Genomic DNA, 27,096 nt, shown 5'->3' with positions numbered 1-27,096 from the left:
TGAAGAGCCAGGTGTTTTCCACAAGTGGCCAAACAGTCAGTGAGTGTGTTGCTGGTTGGTTTCAAAGGAACTTTGGGTAGGAATGTTGTGATCTGATAGAGTGAGGGTTTGTACAGGTGTGTCACATTAATGATAATTGTAGCTGTGAAACTCTGAGGTGAAGGTTGTTATTGGACACCTGACCCACACTGCATCAGTAAAGAACAGTGTGGAACCTTGTCGAACGCTTTGTGAAGTCCACATATACAACATCCACTGTTCTGCCTTCTTTGTCACCTCTTCAAAAAGCTCAGTCAAGTTAGTGAGATACAATTTTCCACACACAAAGCCATGCTGACTATCCCTAATCAGTCCTTGCCTTTCTAAACGTGTATAATCCTTGTCCTTCAGAATCCCCTCTAACAACTTACCACCACTGACAAAGCTCACCTGTCTATAATTCCATGGCTTTCATGTTTATCTGAATTGGTTCTGATCCATGTTAAGGTTACAAAAAGTAAAATCTTGTTGATAATTTGCAGATAATTTAGTTTTTAGGTTTCCTCGCAGAGCTTGTAAAACTTTGACCAGGAGACCAGAGATAAGTGTACTACCTTTCCTTAAAATAGTACAATGGGTTCTTTTGCAGTCTGTGGACACTGCAGCACTCCCTCAGTATTCCACTGGAGTTTCGGCCTTAAGTTTGTAGTAAAACCCAGGAGTAGGATCAGATCTGAGCTAGGTTCCAATTGAGTCATCTTTGTCTCACAGGATGAAGCAATTGCAAAATGTTTAAAATGAATCTTTATTGAGAAAATGTCATAACTTGCGTCCATTTCGTATTGTGAGTGGCACATCAATTCACGCTGAAATCTATTTCAAAGTGCAGCTCCAGTTGATTGGGTTGTATTGCAGCAGCTCACGCTCTCGTAGAGAATCCAGGGATTTTGCTAACCTCTTCTCCTTCCACTGAATTTCCATCAGCTGAGTGGAAGTTGAAAAAAAGAAAAATATGTATTTATAAATTTACATTTGTATACTGCCAAGCACAAGTTCTGTGAGACTAAATTTTCATAATCTCCAATCATGGTTTGAATCTTCTGGCCATTTTTCCATTGAATGTATAAGTTATGAAAACTTATGATTGCATAAGTTTTCATAACTTATACATTCAATGGAAAAATTGAATTTTGGGTGATTGAATGAACTCATTGAGATAGTATGTCTAAAGCAACATCAGCATTTACCTCCAGAAAATCTTAGTTTTGAATGGTGGAACTGAAGGCCACTATCCCCTTCAGAGGGGATAATTTATCCATTTCCTGACTATCTCACCTTTTTGTTTTCATCTCGGAATGCTTGAAGAAAACGGGAACGTGCAATCTGCTTTTCCAGATCTTGAAGAGTTGCCTGTCTTTCTGCCTCACGTGCTGCTTCTCCCTCTTTGGCCCGATTGAACAGGGCATAACGTTGAGACTCTCGCTGCTGACTCATCTGCCATTTTAACAGCTGCCGGATCTCACGCCTGGAGCAGCCAAACATAGACTCAGACTTCATAAGCTCATAGTTAGTGACTGAATATTGCTGCAGCAGGTCTGTACCCCACAGCAAATAAAAACATCTTTCAATTCAAAATGAATAACTAACATTCAGCTTGCTTAATCTCCCATTTTGCAGGATACCCCAAATGGGCTCTTTCATTTAATGAGCCTGTGCGATCTTTGAATGACCGAGGTAGCAAGAAACTGTATAGACATATTTTTATCTCCCATTTCATCAAACAATTCTTTTTGATGCAGAAACTTTCAAAAGCTTCAAATTAACGTAACTAAACAGATGTGTGTTGGTGGTTAGATCACACGTATGGGGCTTGTAGTGAGCACACATGCAGAATCAACAGGACTGAGTTTTCAGGTGGAAAATAACTTTTAAGCTTTAGGATGGCTCCAAAGCATTTCATGAAGTATCAGTTAGTTCTAAAGTATATTTATTGCCATGTGGAAAAGTATCCGAGCTAACTTGTGACCATTAAGACCCCACAATCAGGAAATGAGGTATGACTAGTTATCCATTGTGATAATTACATGATAAATGTTGGCCATTATACAAGGAATTTCACTATTCATCTTCTGTAGTGATTTGTTTGTATCCAAATGAGTAGATGGTGAGTGTCAGTACCTTTTTTAAGGATGTGGAAGCATCAAGATAGATTATCCAGTTTGCTCTTTGGATTGTGATGTCAGCTCCTATCTTCTGACTCTCACTTTTGTGTGTAGGGTTATCAGATAACTTATAATTATTAGTAAGATGAAAGATTCCTCAAAGCCATGCATTTTGAGTCTTTGTACATTCATATATTATCACAGACAAACCAATGAAAATTTAAACACAAAAACGGTACAGACTAGTTGTTATTGCGTGTTCCCTTACCTATATTCCTCCTTCTCAGCCACAGATCCATAAAATGGACGCTGCCAACTCTGGTGATACCTAAGAAACAGCAGTAAGTTTAACAGTCTTCAGGCCGTACTCTAATAGCACCAAAATGTATGATGTACAAAGTAGGTCAACCTTGGGGGGGGGGGGGTCATTTGGGATTATGGAGGATTATTCTAGGTATCTGGTATTTCTTAAAAGAGGAAGTGAAACCATTGAATTAACTAACCAATAACTCCCCAGTTCACTGTTTGGTTAAGTAGAGGAAAAAAAATTAGAAACCCCATAAATAATTCCACATCAAATGAAATTAGATCAAAATACTGTTACCCTAGTTGAGAATAACATTTGAAATCAAGTTACTTAAAGGAGTGGGAATTTAAGAATCCTTATTCTCAAACAGGGAAGAGGCGAACATGGGAAATAGGACTAGGCAATGGACAGCCCCTCAAGCTTGCTCTGCCTTTTGATACAATCATGGCTGATCTCATCTCAGCCTCAACTTCCCTGCCTACTCCCCGTAGCCGTTTAGCTTTTTTTTAAAACAAAAACCTGTCTGTTCCTTAAACTTAATCAATGTCCCAGCATCCATTGCACTCTGGGATAGTGAATTCCATATACATGTATTCACAACCCTTTGCGGGAAGTAATTTCTCATCTCTTTTAAATCTGCTACCCTTTATCCAAAACTATGCACCCTTATTCTAGATTGCCCAACATGATGAAACATCCTTTCTATGTCGGCTTTATCAATACTGTTTAGCATCTAATCTACCTCAATTAGATCTCTTCTGAACTTCAGAGAGTATTGTCCTGAATGGCTCAAATTCTCTTTATTGGACAAACTCTTCTGGAATCAATCATGTGGGAACCTTCTCTGAACTGCCACCAGTACAATTACATTTCTCCTCAAGTAAGGGAACCAAAATTGTACATATTACTTCAGGTGCAGTCTTACTAATGCCTTATACGCTTGCAGCAACTCTTCCTTGCTTCTATATTCTATTCCTTTATCAATAAATGCCTACATTTAATTTGCCTCCATTAATACCTGTGGACTACTTTTCTGTAACAAAAACAAACAAAAATTGCCAGGAAAAAACTCAGCAGGTCTGGCAGCATCTATGGAGAGAAATCAGAGTTAACGATTTGGGTCAAATGTCCATTCAGAACAGTTCAGAACTACATCTGCAGTTCTATAAAGTGTTTTAAATTAATTTCCTGTGATTTATAAGCAGTACTGGAAGAGTCAGAGCTGAAATATTTGCAAATGACTTAACTAAAAAGTAACTGTGGACTATCATGTGTAACCTGCTTCTGAGCTCCCTGACACTGTAGGTGCTAATGTTCAGTCAAATTCGTTCACTTCATGTAACATTTAGAAGTTACTGAATGTATTGGACAAAGCAAAGCAAGGGTGTTGACAACACACAGCTGTTGTGCTGGAAACCTGTTCCAGTGCAATTTTCAGACAGACATTTAATTTGACAATGTAGACAATTGCTCAAATATGTCTTACAAAATGCATAATGCATTTAACCTAGCCAAGTTCCACCCCTTGTCTTCTATTGACACAGTAATTTTATCGATTACAGGTGTTGTCAACATGTTGTCAAAAAGCACCTATTCATGAGTTATATGCAAGTAGAGCCTGAATACTTTGTAAGTTTGGATCACTCCCTCACGCTTAATGTCTCTCAATCCTTTTCATAATTCCATCCAAATGTATAATGGAATGCTTGTCCTTTGCTTTGAAGGGTACAGCCTGATACCTTAATCTCAACACTATCCACAACAAGATTAGTTGGTTAGATTACCTTTGGATTTTATATCTGACGTAGGTGCATTGTGACTGCAGTATCTGATACTCGCAGAATGCCTTGCACCAAATTACCTATTTACAATGATAAACCAAAAAAAAGTAAATTGTACAAAATAAGAAAGTGATGGCAAATCTTTATAAATCACTGGTCCAGCCTTAACTGGAATATTGTGTCCAGGGCACTGCACTTTTATTAAGGATGTGAAGGCAGAAATGATTGACAAGCATATTTCCACAGCTAAAGGACTTCAGCTATATAGATAGATTGGAGAAATTGGGATTGCCTTACAGACGGGAAGGCTGAGAGGAGATTTAGTAGTGACATTCAAAACCATCAGATGTTCAGGCACAGTAGATTGAGGGCAACTGTTTCCATGTGAGGAAAGGTGGAGAACAAGAGGTCACAGATTTGAGATAATTGGTAAAAGTACCAGAGGCAGCATGAATCTTTTTTAAAAAGCACAAATGGTGGAGTGTGGAGTTTCCTGCCTGAGTGTAGGGTGGAAGCAGATTCATTCATATAAGCAAATTGGATAATTATCCAAAGCAAAAGAAAAATTGCAGGGCAGGAGTGAGAAGGTGGGGAAATAGGACTAGCTGACTAGCTTGAATTAGCAAGCACTGACATGGCAGGCAGTCCAGCCTCCTTTTGGACTGTATCTTCTATGAGTCTATCTTTTGTTGCTAGAACCTCCTAGCCCCACAGCTTCATCCGCAAAGAAGGATAAGGGCAGCAGTATCACAAATACATCTTCACTTGTAAGTTCCTTTCCAAGAAAACCAGTATCCTGGCTTGAACATATATCACCATTCCTTTGTTATTGCAGGGTTAAAATGCTGGATTTCACTAACTACATCAATGTGGAAGCACCATCAGCAATTGAAGGAGAAGGCCCATTATTATTCTTAAATGTAAAAGTGTTTTATGTTTGCCACCTATGGAGAAATATAAACACCATTTAATATCTGGGACTCAGTGGTGGAGAAGCTTGTACTTGTCAGCTCGAATATAAGCGCATTTTGCATATCTAGGCTTTAATACTGCAAATCTGGGTACTGTGGATTGATGCAGTTGCAGAATGAGAGAAATGCACAAGAGGGCAATCCTGCTCACTTAGTGTTTACTCGATGTGCTTTTCAGTTTTGTTTTAATACTTGGTTATCCTTATCATGTCGCTGGAGACATGCCCGTTCTTACATTTCTATGCGTCAGTCTCAGTATGGACTGCAAAGTATACGTCATTTTTCAACAAGACACAATCAGTTTTAACATTATCTATAGTTCTTAAAACTAATGACCAAGGTATGTAGATTTAAAATGTAAAGGCTATTATTCAGTTGTTTGACTTGAATGTGCAAAACATCTTGGTATTAGATCTGTGCAGTGAAAATAGCTGGATACAAATAAGTTTACAACATCTTTCATTGATGTGAGTTTAATGATCAAGGTCAAAAATGAAAAATACCAAGAAAACTGATAAGATGTGTTAAGTAAACAGACATTGGTTACAAAACATCAAGATTGGAGTTTTTGCATATTGGCATCAGGCCATGGCACAAACCTCAGAAATTGGGCACTATTTCAGACCAGATTGACAAATGCTGAATCACCAAGGAAAGACAGGTATGAGCAATGAAAATCTTGTACTGGGGCAGCAAGAAAGAAAGAATTAATGCTGATACAACGATTATACAGAGGAAGAAAAAAAATGTGGATGTAGAAATTAATAGTCCGATAAATAGAAAGTGTAGCATTTAAGAGTGTCGAGACATACCTACCCCATAACCAACACCTGTTTAAAATCACAAAGGACATGATCACTATAATATGTGTAAAATGGGAAGTTGTTTAAGCTGAAGCTGAAATAATTTCAGTAAATGGACAGAGTGGAAACCTGTTTAAAGCCACAAAGAGGATTTGACCATATGTAGGGTGTAAGCTATTATAATATTGGAAAATAATAATCGCCATAAACTGATAGCTGTTTTAAAACATAAACATGAATATTGTGAAATTTGCAACATGGAAGAACAGATTAGCCTTATGAAGAATGAGATCACTGTAGAATGCATCGAGCTTCGCAAAGTTTTACAAGTACTGTAATAGTTTGGGTAACTTGTAGACATTTGATAAATAAGGTGCCCAAATATAATACATGATACAAGGTGTAAAGAGTAAACACAAGTCCCAATGTCATTCGAGAAAAGGTTCATTTAACCCAAGGGTTACCACATTTCATGTGAGGTGGGGGGAGAGTGTGGGTAGAGTTTGAGAAGGAAAGTCCTTCATGGTAGCTCAACAAGCGTGAGAATTGAACACACTGTTGGTGTCATGCTGCATTGCAAACCAGCCATCCAGAAAACTAAACTAACTGACTCCATAGATATGTAAAAGGTGGTGGCCTACTGGTACTGACACTAGACCTTGTAACCCAGAGACATAGGTAAATATCCTGGGGCCTGCATTCTAATCCTGCCATTGGAAGTCACTCTCAAAAAGTGAGACTTGGCAAGATGGATATTAAGTGAATATTTCCCTTTCTGGGAGAGACTAAAATTAGGTAACACTGTTAAAAAATAAGAGATTTTTTTTTTCTTTTAGGATCTGTGGAATTCTCTTTCACAGTAGTAGAGGGGAGGACCATTGAATATTTTTAGGGCTGCGTTAGTTAGATTTTTGATTGACAATGGAGTCAGGGGTAGGCAGGAAAATAGAGTTGAAGCCACAATCCGGTCAGTCATGAGGTTAGCAAATGGTGGAGCAGGCTCAAGCTCCAAATGACATGCCTGTTCTGAATTCATATGATTGTATTTTTGTAAAGCATAGCAGCTAACATGAGCAAGGCAAATCCCACAAATAGTAACATGATAATGGCCAGATAATCATCTTTAGTGACATTGGTTGAAGAATAAATATTGGTCAGGACTCCAAACTGTTAGCCTGGACTTTGTGCTTAAGTTTCAGAAGTGGCTCCTTTTAAACCCAAAACTTTTCAACTAAGAAGAAGGAAGATTAGTCTTAAAATATGGCTGACACAAGAAGTCTGGGCACTGCAAAAACGTGAGTTTGTCATGTATTACATTGCATCTTGTTAACACTGCTGAGAGGTTCTCACTGTGTATGTGTTAGCTCTGCCAGTACTGCATGGGAGCATATGATATTCAAACATATGACAGTTGTTACAGGAGACAATATCTGGTGGCTTTTACAATAGACTTAGATCTAGGCACCAATGAGGAAGAAATCATTTAGCAATAGTTTACCAGTTTTCAAAAGTAGCTAGATTATGATAGACACCTTGATTATATGTTGCTGAGATATCTGCATTTTTTTGTCATAGTTGTGGTATTTATCTGTCAAAATAGTTCTTTTTCAATGTGACAAAATATTGCAAGAAATGAGGATCTGAAAAACCCAACGCATCTTCCTCTGTTTATATTTGAAAATGCCTGATGCTGGAGCACTGCAAATTAAAACATCTCTGTATCTGCTTCATTTGACTTACTAAATTGCCTTTTTCACTAATGCTTCAGTCAGCCTACAAATCCAGTCTGCTGCCTTGTATTGCACATTAAGTTTAAAACTTCTGTCCTATAGAAAGCATCACTCTCACAATGAGAGGCTTTTACTTTAATTTTGAACATTAAAATTTAAACTATCGATAAGAGTTATCAGGCCTGACCACTAGCAATACCAAGGTCAGGCAATACCCAATGTTTGTGGAATCAATACAAATGTTTGATAGAGGCAGAGGTTCATTTTTCATGAAGCTTATTTTAACGCACATGCTCTGAAAAGGAAAGTCCTTTGTTACATAAAGCTTATAAATGATTGTGTTGGCAGTTGACATTCAGTGGCTTTTTTTTTTATAGAAACTGTAGCCTAGCAACAGGACTGGAGATCAATTTAACAGCATTGCATACCTTCTCAAACTGTGGGCAATGCAAATGAGTTTTAGAATTTTGCCAACCAATTTGGCTGTTCCTTTCCTTTTTTTCCCAGCAAATATTTCTATAATGTTTAGAACTCAATAAATATATCTATCATATTTACAATGGTCTTCACCATTTATCATACTTTCTATGGCTCATCACACAGCTATTGGCAATGAGCCAGTACTCTGGTTACAGTAGCTTGGTATGACATTGAATTCCTTGGGATGGCTCCACATTAAAGGTGCTATACAAATGAAATTTGTTGTTGGTATCATTGCAGACTTATTCAAGCTAATACAATAATTTCTTTCTTCCATGGTCAGCTGGTTATATCATTACATATTATTTAACACAAAACACTGGTCATTCAATTCACAAGGGTTGTGCCATTCGCTGTCATTTCTGAAAGTTTCTTCATCAGTTTGAGGAAAGGAGCTTATGTCCACTTCTTAATAGGCACATGACAGCTGCCAAGGTGACTTGCAAATCCAAGAGTTCTTGCTCCTGAATCAAACTTATACCTGGCACTTACATGATGAACAGTAAACCAACTAAGTGGTGAGGTGTTCACGTGCGTAAGGATAAATGAGGGCAAGTAATTTGGAGCTTTTAAGACAATGGAGTTCTAGGCTGATTGGCCTCTTGCTCAGGAGAACATAAGCTCCATCCCTTACTAATCAATAACAAAATTGCCAGAAATGACAGAGAATGGCACAGCCCTCATGAATTAATTGACCATTGTTTTATGTTAGATGGAATATTGGTTTAACCTGCTGCTCATGGAATAAATTGTGGGGTTATTGTAAATAATGTCAAGAGTTGAGAAGAAGAGGTGGAGACAATTCCCCTAGGTGAAACAATGTGCTTTCCTGTGTATAACATGTTTGAGAGCTGCATCTGAAGTTGTGATTTTGACTGCCTGCTACAAGATATCGACATTCCCTGGCACTGCAAACTCCTGTAGAGGCACAGCTGGAGAGTCCCATTAGCAAATGTCCTGGTTTCACCTGGGAGATTGTGACCTGATGTTGCCACCTCATACTTTTTTAATCATATAGCACTTATTTTACATTTACCCCTGTTGAACTGCATTGGTCCTGTAGTTGCCCAGTGGCCTAAAATAGTTTTATCCAGGAATTGCAATTGCTGATTTTAACAGAGCATCGGTTAACATCTTTATATCACATTTCTTTGCCTGCTGTTTTATCCGAGGCATTAACATATTCAAAATAAAAATATTAGTGTCATCATTATAAAAGCAGCCAGATTAATAGCATATGGCCATGTTAAATGCTAATTCATTCACATTGCCAACAATAATTTTTAGGTTCAGATTCCTCTCACATCTTCCTGCATTCTACAACACTAATTACTTTGTCTACTATTTTGGCATCATCTTCACATTTTGGAAATGTTGCTCCTATAATCCTAGTGCAAGCCACAAGTACATCTTAGAGTAATTAGGTCCTCAGAACTTTTGGTGTCATGTTCATAACCTCTTCCGACCCAGAAATGTTGGAGCTCATAGCTAATGTTTGTTTTACTATTTCATGCCATTATGTATCCAGTTACATAATTTACTCTCTGTGCATAATTTCTTAGTATAACCATTGAGGCTTTGGAGGGAATGCAAATAAGATGTGGCCCCAGATTGAGAAACCAGATTGGATAGATTGGAGAAGATGGTATTGTTCTTCTTGGTGAGAACAGTGAGGGGAGATTTGATCCGGGTTTTCAGAATCATCAAGGGCCTGAGCAGAAATGGTAAGGACATTAGCAGAGGGCTGAGAAGGAAAGGGCATTGATTCATGATGAATGGTGAAAGAGCCAAAGGTAACAGGAGGAAATATCTTTCAACTCAGTGACTGGCTAGGATCTAGAAAATACTAGGCAAAAGTGAGGACTGCTGATGTTGGAGATTAGAGTTGAGCGTGTGGTGCTGGAAAAGCACAGCAGGTCAGGCAGCATCCGAAAAGCAGGTAAATTGACATTCCTGAAGAAGGGCTTTTGCCCAAAACGTCGATTCTCCTGCTCCTCGGAAACTACCTGACCTGCTGTGCTTTTCCAGCACCACACTCTTGACTCTGGAATACACTGTCTATGGCGAAGGAGGTTCATAGCTGACATCCAGAGATGAATTGGATAATTATTTGAAGAGAAAACATTGGAGTACTAAAGAAAAAGATGGGGGCATGAGAAGAGCCATGTTTCACTTGCAGAGCTTGGACATTGATCCCAGATGACCTCCTCATGCTGTTATCATTCTACTATTCTATGCAATCTGGCCAAAACTCTTGCAGAAAATCAAGTCATTTTTGCCTCTCTTCCTCTCTTCCAGTAGCTTCTGGTCCATACCTGCTAAACATGTCCATACCTGTTATACTCCTTCTGTCGCATCACCACAGCCCTTTGTTGGTTATGGTGATGAGCTGCAAAGGTTTCTAGACTGACTGTCCGTCGCTTCACCCCTGGTGGATGTAGAGGATTAATGCGTTGGCCACACTTTAAATAGGAAAAGACCACAAATCAGTCCTGACTTCCCTTATGGAACAGATTAAACAGTTATATGACTAGTGTTCATATTTATATGTACTAGCTACAATATTGGGCACCTTCCCAATGTTCCCATGTGAAAACATTAGAACATAGAACCGGCCCACAATGTGCTGATCTTTTATCCTATACTAAGATCAAAATTGATCAACATTGATCAACCAGTCTATAACAAATGCTGTTATAATTAGCATAAACTTCCTTCTTAATTGACAAGGGACTTAACTCTTGGTCATTTTCCTTCTCCAGCTCCTAATACTGAAACACACGGAATCACAAATATTCTCTTTGACATTGACACATGATCATGGGCAAATGGATACATTGACAGTCTGGTATCTCGATAGGTGTGAATTACCACTTCCATCTTTTTACTATCTTGAAATAAAAGCTAAGCGTTCTGATTTGGAATTTAAAATAACATTTTTCCATTCAGTGATTTCATCTTCTTTCTGTTTGACAGATTATCCTGCTTGGTCTAATGATCATTCTTTACACACTGTTGACTAGTATGGGATCAACAGAAATTTCCTCCAGTATTGGGAAAACTGAAGCCATTGCCTGCAGTTACTGCCACAAACTTCGGTCCTAACCACCAACTCTACCCCTTGCCCTGACAACTGTCTGAAGCTGAACAAAACTCTTCACAACCTTGGTGTCATTCGACTCTGAGATGGGAATCCAACTACATATCCATTCGGGCCTGGGCTGGTAAATGGCAAGCATCATTTGTACCACACAAATGTGGACAATCACCAACATTAGTGAACCTAACCATCTCTCTTTTACATTCAACAGCTTTACCCTTGCTGAAACTTCCACCTCTATTATCCAGAAGGTCACTGTTGATCAGAAACATAACAGAGACAGTGATACAAATACTGTGCGACAAGAGCAGGTCACAGGCTTCAGCACTGCCCTCTTGAACTGTCCTACCTGTCCATCGTCCTTCCCACCTAGCTGCTCCATTCTCCTCTCTGGCCCATCACCTTCTCCCCCAAATTCATCTACCTATCATATTCCCAGCTACCTTCCCACCAGCTCCAACCCCTCCCATTTATATCTCACTCCCTTGGGCCACAAACATCATTCCTGATGAAAGGCTTATGTTCAAAACGTCGATTCTCCTGCTCCTCGGATGCTGCCTGACTGGCTGTGCTTTTCCAGCACCACACACTTTGAGGCTTGGAAGACTGGATGGAATAACCCATTACCCAAAGCCTTTCCAGGGCATATAGAAGGAATGTGAATACTCTCCACCTTCCAGGGCGAGAGCATCTTCAGCAAAATTCAAAAAGGTCGACAGCATCCAAGACAAAGCAGCATGAGTGCTTGCTACCCAATACTCCCCTTTAAACATTCACTTTCTTCTACCATCAATGCATAATGGCTGCAATAATAAGATGCACTGCATCAAGTCAAAAAGCTAGCAGGACCTTCCAAATGACCAGGTGCTTTGGAATACTATTTCCTTCAAGTTTCCCTCCAAGTCACATCAACCCTAAGTAGGACTCTCTTGATTCACTCATAGGACATGGATGTTGCTGCCTGGGCCAGATTCATTACCTGTCCCTAGTACAATGTCTCTGCTTCATCACTGTCACTGGACTAAAGCCCTAGATATCTCTCCCTCTAAATGCTATGTACATATATCTATAACGAGATGGAGTGCAGCTTTCATGAAGCAGCTCACCACCACCTTCACACAGGTCACTAAGTAATGAACAATAAATGCTGACCTTGTCAAATCTGACATTCCTTGAATAGATTTAATGTAAAATGTTCTTAGCGTGTTGCTTACCTGATTGACAGAGAGTGGGATGACAGCCTGACTCACTTTTGGAAGTAATAATGGTGTTGAAGTGAAAGTTCTTCGTGTCGCACTGACTCTTCCACTTGCAGTCAAAGACGTGCATGGCAATGACATTCTCTCTGTGGAAGGGAAACCATTTTAGATATTTGCTCAAACACTTGTGACTAAAATGTGTGCTGGACAGAAATTCACAAAAAATGCTGGAGATCATGGCAGATCAGGCAGCATCCATGGAGAGAGAGCAAGCTAATACTTTGAGTCTACGTGACTCTTCTCAGAGCTGATGTGAAGTGTGACCACTTCCACTGGCTAAAGTGCTTCAGAGCTAGGTTGCGAGATACTATCCATTGATGCACCATTCTTCCTTAGTTCAAAATGTTTCATAGGTCAAACATCCTACATAATAATACACTTAAAGAAAATCCTGTCTGTTTTTTTTATATTTTTGAAGAGCTGTTCGTCTGAACAAACTCCAGGCTTGAAATATTTATATCCTGGTTTTTATTGCTAGGTTTATGAATTTCTGTCTTTCAACATCTGATTTTTAAAATTATGTCCTGGATTGAATATGGGGAACATTGCTTGGATTCATGCAAATGGTTCCATTGCCATTCTTGAGGGTTGAGTTCATGGCCAAGATCTGTAGGCAGACAGGGGCCCTGGCACTTTCCATCATTCGTGTAGCCAGTATAGAATTCCTGGATCTTTTTTAAGCTTACCAATGGATTCATACCCTATGTGTAATTTATAGTAAGGGATTAGTTTAAAAAAAAATGTAGATTACTATATCACAAGCAATATTCATGACATGATTGTCCCAGGACAGAGTGTGACTATTATAGATCAAGCTATTCTGGCAATGACTATCAGAAAAGGACAGACTATGACTATAGTTGGACAATTGCCCCAATAACTACTGTATATATATAGTGGAATCTGAACTGCAATTATATGGGACAATCTCACGCATGCTGAAAATTGGAACTTTTAATTAAATTAAAGCAACAAAAGACAAGGATTGTCTGCTGTACAGTGCACTTTATTTTGCCTACATTCCATATGGTGAACACAGCAAGACATCTTAAAAATGGCAGTATCGCACAACATCTTTAAAAGATAAAAGTGGTCGAACAACCTCAAGAAGTCAATCTTGTAAACAAATTTAAATCATAAGGAAACATGGAATTATTTTATTGAATCATAAATCAAGTTCTACATTTTCCCTTCAAATGTACGAAGCGCATCAAACATTTTTGACGCTACAGTGCAGAATGCATCTCTTCAACTTTAGAAATTTCCAGATCTGACACATATTCATCTGCAATCTTTCTGAAGAGAGATGGTTTCTGCTTTAATCATCCAGACAAACTTTCATTTAGCAAGGCAAAAGTGAGGACTGCAGATGCTGGAAACCAGAGTTTAGATTAGAGTGGTGCTGGAAAAGCACAGCAGGTCGGGCAGCATCCGAGGAGCAGGAAAATCGACGTTTCAGGCAAAAGCCCTTCATCAGGAATCTCATTTAGTAAGCTCACCTGCTTTCATTTTCAGCAGGCAGCCATTGAAGGGAATTGTTTCGAGCTGTTTTGAGCTGGTTGATGAGTTTCAAGGTTGGAGATTATATGGGGATATGTAAGAGCACCTGCTGTCCATAAGATCATAAGACATAGGAGCAGAATAGGCTATTCAGCCCACATACACTGCTCCGCTATTCAATTCAATCATGACATGCATCATACCAAGTTGTCAATAAAAATGTAAGAGGAATCAGAAAATATTCTGATTCAGAAAATACACTGAATATCTTTGTATATATCAAGGCTGCATTAGATAGAACTTTTGATAAACATGGAGTGTAGACACGAGAGTGGAGCTGAGACCACAACAAGATTAGCCATGATCTTACTGAATACAGGCTGAGACTTGAGGGGCAGATAGATCATTCTTGTTCCCAAGTCTCAGGTTCCTAGGTCTTGAGGAGAGACACACTATCGGTCAATATTAGATGTGAGTGAATTAGCAATATGATTGCACCTTTAAAATTATTCACCTATTTTACTACTCTCCCTGAACAGTAGCAATGGGAAGGCATTGCATTGTGGTTCATTAGGTGAGCTGCCTTGTCTCTGAGCCAGAGGTTCTGAGTTCACTGTAAGAGCAGAATCTCGAAGTGATGGGGTTCTCACATGCCGGCTGAAATGCTGCTGAAAACCCTACATTGTCTCTGTTTCAGAAGATACATTGTACTGTGTCACTCAAATATTTGACAGGCCATCCCCACTCAACCCAATCAAAGGCCTCAGGGCTTGAAGTCCTGTCATTGAGTGTCAAGCAAAAGCCATCAGCTCTATTGAACATCAGCGCTACCACAAAGATGGCAGCTGATGACGGTACGATACCCACCTGAGGCCTAGAGTCAATACTGGATCCTAGGCTGCAGGTTAATGATGACAGAGGAAGGTCATGGGTCATAGCTACAGGAGAGAGGTTGGCAGCAAGAGCAAGAGATCTTGCAAATTTAACAATCAGGTAATTTCAGAAATGGACCACCCAGTGAGTTCATGAGAGATACTATCATTGTGCAAGGGAATGAGAGAGGATATTTAGTTGAAGGCACCATTTCATGCAGAACTCTGCCAAAGAGATTTTTCTATCATTAATGAAAGTGGTTTTCAGGGTGATAAAGACACTGTAATCAGTATCGATGTACTTCCTATATCTAGTCATAGTCAAGTCATGTGCAATGGTAAAGTTGAAAGCATTTATTTAATATCTCCATAATTTGATACCGTATGCGATATGTGTTCACTGTTACTTCACTGTAATTCAAATAAGCCTGTGGTTCCAAAACCAAAACACTCAACATTTATAGAGTCAGAGAGTCATACAGCACAGAAATAGACCCTTCGGTCCAACCAGTCCATACTGAGCATAATCCCAAACTAAACTATTCCCATCTGCCTGTGCTTGGCCCATATCCCTCTTATTCATGTACTTCTCCCAATGTCTTTTAAATGTTGAAATTGTGATCACATCCACCACTTCCTCTGGAAGTTCATTCTACACATGAACCACTCTCTGTATAAAAAGACAGTGTCCTTGTTAAATCTTTCTCCTTGTGCCTTAAAGATATGCCCCCTGGTCTTGAAATCCGCCACCACAGGGAAAAGACACCTGCCATTCACCTAATCTATACTCCTCATAATTTTATAAACCACTATGAGGTCATCCTTCAACCTCCTATGGTCCAGTGAAAAAAGTATCAAAGTTGGAGATGCAGAATATCTAATTTGGGAAAATATGATGGCATGACCTGTCACATGCCTATACAGCCTTTCCTACAATTCAAACCCTCAATTCCCAGCAACATCCTGATAAATCTTTTTGGAACCCTCTCCAGCTTGATAATAACAGGGCGACCAGAACTGGACGCAGAACTCCAGAAAAGGCTTCAATCTCCTGTACAACTTGAACATGACATCCAAATTCCTATTCAAGAAATGTTGCTCACATGGTCACATGATTGATATACTGGAGGATACCTGATTACCACTTGACCATGTTGTAGTTTTGTGGTGGAGGATATTGTTAAGAATGTATAAAATACCATAAGAACTAGGAGCAAGAGTAGGCCATCCAACTTGTCAAACCTACTCCACCAATCGTTGAAATCCCGGTTCATCTTCAGCGTCAGCTCCTCTCGCTTGCCTGGTTCCTGTGTCCCTAGAATCCCTTAAAGTTCAAAACTCTATCACACTCAGTGTCAGATACATTAACAAATATATTAACAAATCTCTATCACACTCAGTGTCAAATATCTTAACATAAAGCTGAGCCTCCACCCAATTCTGGTGTAGAGGATTCCCAAAACTTACAAACTCAAGTGTAGAAATTCCTCCTCATTTCAGTCTGAAATAGCCGACTAGTTGTTCTGAACTGCACCTCATGGTCCTAGACTCTTCAGGCAGGGAGAAATGACATACCATCTCAGGCTACTTCAACCTTGTCAGATCCTCTCAGCATCTTGTACATTTCAATGAAATTAAATCTCATTCTTAAAGTGTAGGTCTGTGGAACTTAGTCTCTGCTTGTGGAAAAATCTTCTCATCTCAAGAATTGATCCTGGTTAACCTAGGTTTTTCCCTCCAGGATATAGCCTTTCTTAATGATGGAACTGAATACAGTGTTCCTGAATACAGTGTTCCCGGTCTGGTCTCATTAAAGCCCAGTGTGACAGCAGGATCACTTTCTCTCTCCTGCTTCTGATCCCTAGAGTAAAGGCTACACAATAGTCGCCTTTCTGATTCCTTGCTGTTTGTACACATTAACTTTCCATGCTCAATGCACAAGGGCATCCAAATCCCTCTGAACTCCAACATTTCACAGCTTCCCATCAAGAAGCCCTCATCTTCCGCCTTGGGACCCTTCAACCCACATGGCATCAATGTCGACTTCACTAGTTTCCAAATCTCACCTTTCCCTACCTCATCCCAGATCTAGTCCTCCAACACGGCACCGTCCTCTTGAACTGCCCCACCTATCCATCTTCCTTCCCACCTATCCATTCCACCCTTCCCAGTGGTCTATCACAACCACCTTCATCCACCTATCGCCTTCCCGGCTACCTTACCCCCAGCTCAAGCCCCCCCTCCTATTTATCTCTCAGCATTCCCCCCCTCACAACATTCCTGATGAAGGGCTTATGCCTGATACATCGACCTTCCTGTTCCTCGGATGCTACCCGATGTGCTGTGCTTTTCCAGCGCCACAATTTTCAACTTTGATTCTCCAGCATTTGCAGTCCTCACTTTCTCTTGATGTTCTATCCTTAGCAGACAAGTGATGCCATCATATTTTCCCACAATAGATATACTGCATCTCCCACTTTGGTACTCACTCACTAACTTGCAAGGATCCCTTTGTAGAGAGGAAGGGAAAATGGTAAATTCGGGAAGTGTCCCACAAGTCAGCCAGCTGCCACAGAGAGAGAAGAATGGCATTTGCCGATAGGCCAGTTTCCATTCTTTAGGCTTGGACTTGAGGAACAAACAAAAACAAAGAACAATACAGTACAGGAACAGACCATCAGCCCTCCAAAGCCTGTGCCAACACATTTTGCCCTTATATATTAAAACTGTCTTCACTTACAGGATCTATAACCCTCAGGATTTATTATGAAGACTACATGCTTTGGACAAAACTAATGTAGAGTGGAATAAAGCTATGAAATGATGAAAGGAATCATTACATACATGAGGTTTCACAAATAAAGGAATAAGAGTTGGGTTAGAGGAGGTTGTGAATGGTAACAGCATTGTCATGCTAAACATCTGCTATGTCAAAGTGTGGCTCTGATCTAAAGCTGTTGAAAAGCTATAAAATGCCAAATCAAAATTATTGCTTTCTATGGATGCGCAGTTTTTATGATGGAAATGTCACTGGACTCAAAATGTTAATTCTTGTTTCTTTCTCCACCGATGCTGCCACACCTCCTGAGTTTCTCCAGCAATTTCTGTGCTTCTATATAACATCCAGCTTTCTTCAGCTGACCCACTGAGAATGGGAAACTGATTTTAATCAAAACAGTGCACTTATTGAGAAAGAGGCAATCGTTTCTTTAATCTTCTTTTCTGGCGTCACTTCCATCATCAAACCTTAGTTTCGATACAGATATTGCAGAATTGGTTTAAACCAGGTTAGGAACTGACAGACTGATGCACAGCTCGATCAAACCTCAACCACTAGGGTATCCAATGTAGCAATCAGAAAATCAAATCTGCCGTTCCTGTATCAGTACGGTGAACACTTTTTTTGTTGTTTACAAGCGCCGTCTGTCGATTTGCGCGCACTTTGGAAAAGTTTGGGAAAGTTTTTGCAGAGTTTGATACTTACTGGAGCCCAGATCCGGCAAAGCGAGCATCGTGTGTTGTGCCACGTGACTGCCCGCTGCTCTGGAGACAGTGAAATTGACACTGAAATAGCAATGAATGGAGATAGCCGGAGAGAGCAGGTCTACTGAACGCAGTGTACATCTAGAGGGTCCAAAAAGAAACAGGATGAGGGTAAATTACACAACAGAGAAGACACAAAGAGAGAGGGAGAGAGACCCAGAGTGCAGAGAAAATGAATATCAGAGATTGAGAAATCAAAATTGACAGGACAAAAGCAAGGAAGAAGACAGTAGAGAGAGCAGGACAAGGGAACTCAGAGACAACTCAGGGAATGAACAGATAAAGCAGGGCTGGACTAAAGCAGAAACAGCAAAGAAATAGCAAACAATGCGCTAGGGAATAACAAAAAACAGCAAGAGTAAGACTTTTGTCACCATTTGTGTTGAGAGTTGTTTTCTAATTCCACTTCTGGAGGATTTAGCTCTTATTTTAGTCTACACCTGTTATAGTCCAAGGTTCCCCTACGGAAATGTCTTCTCTCTATCCACCTTTCCTGTTCCCCTTTATGTCTTGAAAACTATTTGCCTCCCTAATTTCCTGTGGTTAGGAGTTTGATATTTTGACAATAAAAGGATATTTTTAAAAATAATTTTCCGAATGAAAAAATATCTCCTGGTTTTCTTGTTGGAGTTATGTGTAAGTGTCCTCGGTCTTAGTTTGAACTTTCTCACAAGTGGGTACACTTTCTTTACTTGTGTAACCCATTTATAATTTTGAACATCTCTGACATATTAACAAATAAAGGATGAAGAACGAAGACTGTTGGTTAATTTTAGACATAATGTGCAACTAACATGGTAAAACTCAGGGGAACAAAGGGATCAGTGATATTTCACCCTTAATGAGTTCTTTTTTTCAAATAATATCAGTACAATTTAACTCTTGGATGGTGTTAATCACATTTCTGACAAGTCTGAGGGGAATTTGATTGCCAAATTCCACGTGTTCTATTAAACACCATGTGTTACTATTAAACCTGATATAACAGCAAATATTGTGGAACAAAAAGAATTAGCTTTAAACTTCAGTTCTATAGTTTCTTAGGAAGTTTCTTTTATTGTCCTAGTCTCGTCCTCAGGGTATACACACCAGCTGTGTGAATGCCTTATAATTAGAGGGCACTTTTAATACTTAGTCTTCCAGCCCCTGTACTTAGCTGTTGAACCAGATGTCTCTTGCCTACCTGCACTCTCCAAGACACAGATGTTAAAACGTAAGGTTACTATCAATGAAAACATTAAGCATATACTTACATTCTCCAACATTGGATGTACCATTGGAAATCCAGCTGATTTCTGCCAGCAACGAGCTTGATCAGGAATCTTCCATCATTAATTGTTTACTTTATTTTGTGCTTCACCAGCATTCTTTCCACTTCACCTTGGGTTTCTGACTCTTGCTCTAGCCACTTTCCTCCAGTTCTGCATGTAAGCAGTCCCTCTTCATTTGTGAGGCTGAAGTCTGGAGTTCCTTTCCCAAAATCTCTCCACCTCTCCAATGTGTTCTCCTTCTTTAAGGTATTGCTTAAAACCTACAGATTTGACCAAGTTTTTGGCCACCTCACTTAATGTCCTCTTTAACCAATGGCAACCTATGTCTGATTATGCTCCTGTGACATGCCTTGATATGTTTGATTATACTAAAGGTGCTATTCAAATACAACAAGTTAGAGTCATAGAAATGTATAGCATAGAATCAGGCCCTTCAGTCCAATTCATCCATGCTGACCAGATATCCTAAATCAATCTAGTCCCATTTGTCAGCATTTGGGTTCATATCCCTCCAAACCCTTCCTATTTATGCACCCATTCAAATGCCTTTTAAATGTTGTAATTGTACCAGTGTCCACTATTTCCTCTGGCAGCTCATTTCATACACGCACCACCCTCTGCATAAAAAAGTTGCCCCTTTGATTCTTTTTAAACCTTTCCCCTCTCATTTTAAAACTATGCCCCTCATGATTTTATAAACATTTATAAGGTCACCCCTCAGTCTCTGATGCTCCAGAGAAAATGGTCCTACCCTATTCAACTCTTCCTATAGCTCCAGTCGTCCAACCCAAAAAAGATCCTGGTGAACCTTTTCTGCACCCTTTCCTATACCATCTTTCCTATACCAGGGAGACCAGAATTCTATACTCAGGTTGATTGACTGTAGAAAGCATCACAATTAAATGATAATTTACCTTTTTGTATAGTTGGCATGGATAAAGATTAGAATCAGGATTTTTAGCTCTTTTTATCAAAGGACAATGAAGCTAATTCCATAATTCAATTTGTTTATCTGATTTATATCAGATAACTCTGAACATTTCAGGAGTAAAAGAGTTGAATGTATACATTTTATATATGTTTATATATATTTAAAATTTCAAATCTGGATAGTATTGGAAATGCACAGCAGGTGAGTCAGTATCTGTAAAGAGAAAAAAGGTTTATGAAGTTAAAGATGCCCATAGTGTTAGATGCATTAGCCAGAGGGAAATGGGACTGGGTGGGTTACTGTTCGGAGGGTCAGTGTGGACTTGTTGAGCCGAAGGGCCTGTTTCCATACTGTAGGGAATCTAATCTAATCTAATCTAATTTGTGTTCTTCAATCAAAGTGAAAACTGAAGAGCTAACGGAACTCCTAAAGCTAGTGTTTGGTCCGGGTTGTTGTGGAGTGTCCTCCAAAAGCTAATATTATTGCTTTTTTCAAATGGTGCTGAGCAAAAGCATAAACATGTTTCCGTACCCAAACACATTTTCCTCAGCGTCTTCCCCCATGCTCTCCAGAGGACGTGTTCACTTGATGTCACATTACACAAGGTTCCAACGTTTCTGCTTCCAATTATCTTTCCATACACCCTTGCCCATGCAAACTGAGCAAGTATAACTCATCTGTCTATCTACTCTTATTATCGTCTAGCAACAGGAATACCATTGGGTTTCTATTCCCTCATGTTGTTATACCCCAATCCTCTGATTGGTCTCCTTGTATTGTGCAGTTAAGATGGGTTTTAACAAAACACCCATTCTAGCTTCAAGTGAAGTTCTGGCTTCTTTGTTGCTCATCATTTCTCATTGTTTCCTTTATTGTTTCCACCTTTGGTATCCACTTCAAGAATTGGATCTCCACTTTCCACTGGGTAGTTTCATCCTACTGGTTTGGACATTCAAAGATGCTGGAATATAAAGGAGGAGGAAATTATGGGAAAAAGGCCCATGCCTATTCAATCTCTCCCTACAGCTCAAACCCTCCAATCCAGGCAACATCCTTGTAAACCTATTCTGCACTCTCTGCTATACTACCTTTCCCAGAGCAGGGAGACAGGTTGCAGAAACATGGCTTGCATTCCTTCAAGAGTACTGATCTAATCAAAGTATGTGAAGTGAAAAAAAATAATTGTTGGTGTAGATTTTTAAAAATCTGGTGGAGAAATCTTAAAGGGACATTATTAAGGAATGAAGTCAGGAAATATTACTTCCGTAATGAATATGTGACACTCTCCCTAAAAGGCCAGTGGATGTTGGATTATTTGAAATGCTTAAGTTGCGATTGATGGATTTTTCTTTTGTTAGTGACTCTTTCATTCTTTCTGTAGCCTATACATCAGACTGTGAAGGGGACAGCATGGCATTTTTTTAATCATTCACAGGATGTGGGCATCTCAGGCCAGACTATCTTTTATTGCCCAACCCTAATTACACTTAAATAGGTGACATTAAATTACCTCCTCAAACCACTGCAATCAATGGGTTGGGGAAAGGTGATAAATGGTACACATTACTACCTTAGTCCATTGATGGTGAATGCTAAAGGTGTTGGATGAGGTGCCAGTCAAGATGATTGCCTTGTTCTGGCTCATGTCAGGCTTCTTTAATTTTGTTGGAGCTGCACTCACCCAGATTCCATCACATTCCTGACTTGTTGCCTCGTAGATGATAGACTGGCGTTGAAGAGTCAGGAGGAGAGTTACTCACTGCAAGATGTCTAATCTCAGACCTGCTCTTATAGCCACAGTATTTATATATAGAATCATAGAGTTATACAGCATGGAAACAAACCCCTCAGCCCAACCAGTCCATGCCCACCATGTTCCCAAACCAAACTAGCTTCACCTGCCTGCGCTTGGCCGATATCCCACCAAACCTTTCCTATTCGTGAACTTATCCAAATCCACCACTTTCTCTGGTTCATTTCACACATGAACCACTCTCTGTGTAAAGAAGTTACCCCTTGTGCCCTTTTTAAAATCTTTCTTCTCTCACCTTTTAAAAATATGCCCCCTTGTTTTAAATCCCCCACCCTAGGGAAAAGATCCTTGTCATTAACCTTATCTATGCCTCTCATAGATCACCCCTCAAACTCCTTCACTAGTCTTTCCACACTGTTTTTATATCTCAAATCCTTTATGATTACTTGGAAAACCATAGTTTGACTGGAGATAGTCAGCATGGCTTTGTGAGGAGAAGGTCATGCCTCACAAATCTTATTCAATTCTTTGAGGATGTGACAAAACACATTGATGAAGGTAGAGCAGTGAATGTAGTGTACATGGATTTTAGCAAGGCATTTGATAAGGTTCCCCATTGTAGGCTCATTTAGAAAGTGAGGACACATAGGATACAGGGAAATCTGGCTGTCTGGATACAGAATTAACTGGTCCTTTGAAGACAGAGGATGGTGGTAGATGGAAAGTATTCAGCTTGGAGCTTCGTGACCAGTGGTGTTCCGCAAGGATCTGTCCTGGGACCTCTACTGTTTGTGATCTTTATAAATGACTGGATGAGGAGGTGGAAGGGTGGGTTAGTAAGTTTGCCAATGACACAAAGGTTGGTGGAGTGGTAGGTAGTGTGGAAGGCTGTTGTAGGGGGGACATTGGCAGGATGCAGATCTGGGCTGAGAAGTGGCAAATGGAATTCAACCTGGAAAAGTGTGAACTGATTCGTTTTGGAATGTCAAATTTGAATGCAGAATACAGGATTAAAGGCAGGATTCTTGCCCATGTGGAGGAACAGAGGGATCCTGGGGTCCACGTCCATAGATCCCTCAAAGTTGTCACCCAATTTGATAGTGTTGTCAAGAAGGTGTATGTGTGTTAGCTTTCATTAGTAGGGGGATTCAGTTTAAGAGCCATGAGGTTATGCTGCCGTTTTATAGAGCTCTTGGTCAGACCACACTTAGAATATTGTGTTCAGTTCTGGTCGCCTCATTATAGGAAGGATGTGGAAGCGTTAGAGAGAGTGCAGAGGAGAGAGGGCATGTCTTATGAAGGAAGGTTGAGAGAGCTAAGGCTTTTCTCACTGAAGTGAAGAAGGATGACAGGCGACTTGATAGAGGTGTACAAGATGATGAGAGGCATAGACAGAGTGTATAGCCAGAGACTTTTTCCCAGGTCAGAAATGAATATTACGAGGGGGCATAATTTTAAGGTAATTGGAGGAAGGTTTAGGGAAGATGTCAGAGGTAGGTTCTTTACTCAGAGAGTGGTGGGTGCATGGAATGCACTACCAGCATTGGTAGTAGAGTCATATACATTAGGGACATTTAAGCGACTCTTGGGTAAGCACATGGAAAATAGTACAATGAAGGGTATGTTGGTTTGTCTGATCTTAGAGTAGGATAAAAGGTCAGCATAACATCAAGGGCTGAAGGGACTGTACTATACTGTTCTATGTTCTGTGTTCCATTCCTGGCAACATCTTGGTAAATGCCTTCTGAACCAGTTCCATGTCTGATCACCAACAAAATGGTAATCTATTTTTGATCTCACTTTGCCACAAAGCAAATAATAGCAAAAAGCCTCTCCCAGCTCTAAAAAGTGGCCATTTTGTTCTATTACCCTGGCAACCTTCACATTTTCTTTTACAGAATTATTGAATTCAATTTGGCAACTTACTGTGGTGGATTTGTAAGTCACAAATTCAGAGTTTCTTGTCCAATATGGAAACCTTTATATATCTAATTGTAAAACCTAAAACCCATCATACACTGATAATATCTTAAAATGTGAGAGGTTGGAATGGGCTTACATCTGCATTATCATTCAATGCACAATAAATGCACAGTATTCCTATGTATTATAATCTGCATTTAACCATGTAAAGAGAGCTCAGAGAGGAGAAGGAGACTGCAGAACAAGCAAAAACAAACATTTGGTTTATTATATGAACAAAATGTAAAAAAATTAAAAGTATAAATTTGCTATAAAATAACATCAAAAGCAACATACATAATAATTACAAGGGAATTTAAACATTACTGCTATGCTTTGGCTGTACAAAGTGTTCCATACAGATATATCACCAACAATGCCACATTATGCATCATTTCGGCTTATCTAAGCATTTTAAACTTTTCTGAGCTAATTGTCCCTCTTTAATGGAGCCTCACGAACCCAGGCTGTCTGCCTTATACAGAAGGTAAGTCTGAAAATAAATTATTTTGAATCAACTTGTTATGACACACCTCCATGGGAGTTGAGACATGAACCCAGACTTTCTGGCCCGAAGTTAGCTAACACCACCAGTGCACCACAAGAACATGAGTCTTTAATAATACGACAATGTCTGGGAGCCATGCCTAATGTCTGCCTCTCAGTCTCAATCTTTTGCAGTATGTCAATGAACCATTATTAATTATTTGTCTAATACCATTCAGGGAGTGTCCTTTAGTCAAAAGTGCTGAGCTCCAAGATAAAGAGAAACAAAGGTAATGCATTATTATCTGTAAGATGTTATGCAATTATAGAAGCCACAAGTCTTGATTATATTGGAATATAAGAGATTAAAAAAGTTAAGGTCAACTTGGTCACTTTGGCCAAAATACTGCAATGAGAATTAAACATGGAGAATTTAAAGGTCAGGTCTCTTAATAAAACTAATCTTAATATAAGGAGTTATGCTATCAAGCACAGATTCCTGTCTTTAAAATATTTTTCTAATCTATTCTTAATGTGCATCTTAAATAGACCCCAATGGCTTTAGCAAACGCTTGCCAGATTAAATATTAAGGCACTGAAGTACCTTACTGAGACAGAGTATTTAGCCTTAATGACCTCAGTACATCAATTGTAAAGAGGCCCCGAATGCACTGAGAGAAAATGTTCCCAAAGAATGGTCCTCACCGGTCTAATTGAAAGGGCCTTGGTTCAAAAGGTGCTAGTTTAAACGTCACAATATTTGAATATCACATCATTTCAGTTAAGTTTCAGGACTCACTCAGTCTGCCCAGACAAGGATGCCCTTTCAAGAAGATGATGGACGGTATTACATCTTCTCTCCTCTTGGATACACAACACTTGCACATCCACCAAATATAAAAGACACATGCATCCTCCCCACCCCTTCACTCAAGTATACATGCCTCTTATATAAACACAGCCATGCACACAAACGCACTGTCCCCATATAATGTACACGCACGCCCCCATGTCACTACGAACTCAAAGGCAAAATGCTGAATTGCTGAAAATTTCTCCACAAATTCTGTCCGACATATTGAATGTTTCCAGTCTTTTCTCCTTTCTTTATTCTCGAAATTGGCAGATATTCTCTGTGTATTTCACAAATCTCTGCACGTGCATTCACACTCTCCTCGAAACACACACATCACCACCTCTCCCTGAAAAATGTACACACAATGATAATGCAGCAAGTGTCCTGAAATTTCTGTTGCCAAAATCGTATGCACTGTCTATTTCAGTTGCTGATATTAGCAACTGCAGATAGCATTCACTATAGCTATGGGGAAATAGGTCCTAGCAAGTTTATACTCTGTGCAAACGATGCATTTCTGTCGGTCTGTCCTGGGAAATCTTTGGAAAAGAAGTTGCAACTTCAACCATCAGTTATGTTGTCACTGAGCTCATCAGATATAATACTGTAATCCAAAGGCAAGCAAATGTTAAGCAGCATTTTATAAGGCTGTAGCTGCAAGTGGTGAATATTGCTATTTGGAAATACTGCAAAGAGAAGTTATTATAGCTGAATCTACTGGCACTGCATCACTAGGGAGGAGCACTTGTTGCACATGTGCAGATGCAAGCAGTGACAGCTTAGTGATGTCCTGCACTGCTGTGTTAGTTCCTGAATTCTATAAAACAAAACGAAAATCTAAATATTTAATTTAGCAGAATTTACATGTCATGGTTGGGGTAAACTTACAACACAGATCAAAAACAACTGCTCATAAAAATACAGAATTATTATACAAATAGTGACAAGCAAAAATACAACTAAACGTGTTTAAATACATTGTTATTTCAGCCTCAATTGAACGTAGATGGTTCAATCTCACTTTGCATTTACATCAGCACATTCCTAGAAAAGTCTAAAAATTTTTTTCTCAGTTTTTTCTACTTCTCACTTGATCAAATAAAAAGAGTCAGCCTCACCCTTCCATACCACCTTTGGAAGATTGTGACTCTCACAAACATCATGTTAGTTTAAAACTTTAAAGAAAATCTATCTGAAATCAAGTCATGGATTGCTGCAAATGCTTTGAATCACTGCTGATTTTCTTTTCTTAACACTATGTCCAAGTTCAATTTCAAATGTCTTCAATCTTCTTTGGACATAACTGCTGAGTTTATGCATTCATTCATCAGCTCCTACAGATATCCTCTG

General features: G+C 39.5%; 1 protein-coding gene across 2 annotated transcripts; it reads right to left on the bottom strand.

Annotated features, from left to right (window-relative positions):
• Positions 1 to 778: 778 nt before the first annotated feature.
• On the bottom strand, positions 779 to 18,861 carry LOC122558891 (uncharacterized). Of its 2 annotated transcripts, none has more exons than XM_087994163.1 (6): positions 18,429 to 18,861; positions 12,528 to 12,658; positions 10,548 to 10,641; positions 2,410 to 2,469; positions 1,315 to 1,504; positions 779 to 963 (listed from the first exon to the last, which is right to left on the bottom strand). In XM_087994163.1, the coding sequence occupies exons 1-6, from the start codon at positions 18,566 to 18,568 to the stop codon at positions 853 to 855; spliced, it is 726 nt and encodes a 241-aa protein (XP_087850289.1). In that variant the 5' UTR covers positions 18,569 to 18,861; the 3' UTR covers positions 779 to 852. The 2 variants fall into 2 exon arrangements, with proteins under 2 accessions (XP_087850289.1, XP_043563741.2); XM_043707806.2 differs by having other exon boundaries at positions 10,548 to 10,675; positions 18,429 to 18,537.
• Positions 18,862 to 27,096: the final 8,235 nt, after the last annotated feature.

This window comes from Chiloscyllium plagiosum, unplaced genomic scaffold, assembly GCF_037043375.1.
Source record: "Chiloscyllium plagiosum isolate Xiang-an unplaced genomic scaffold, Cpla_swu_hap1 HiC_scaffold_14, whole genome shotgun sequence".
Taxonomy (NCBI): domain Eukaryota; kingdom Metazoa; phylum Chordata; class Chondrichthyes; order Orectolobiformes; family Hemiscylliidae; genus Chiloscyllium; species Chiloscyllium plagiosum.
Note: the sequence above shows the minus strand (reverse complement) of the source record. Positions and strands in the feature narration are given on the sequence as shown.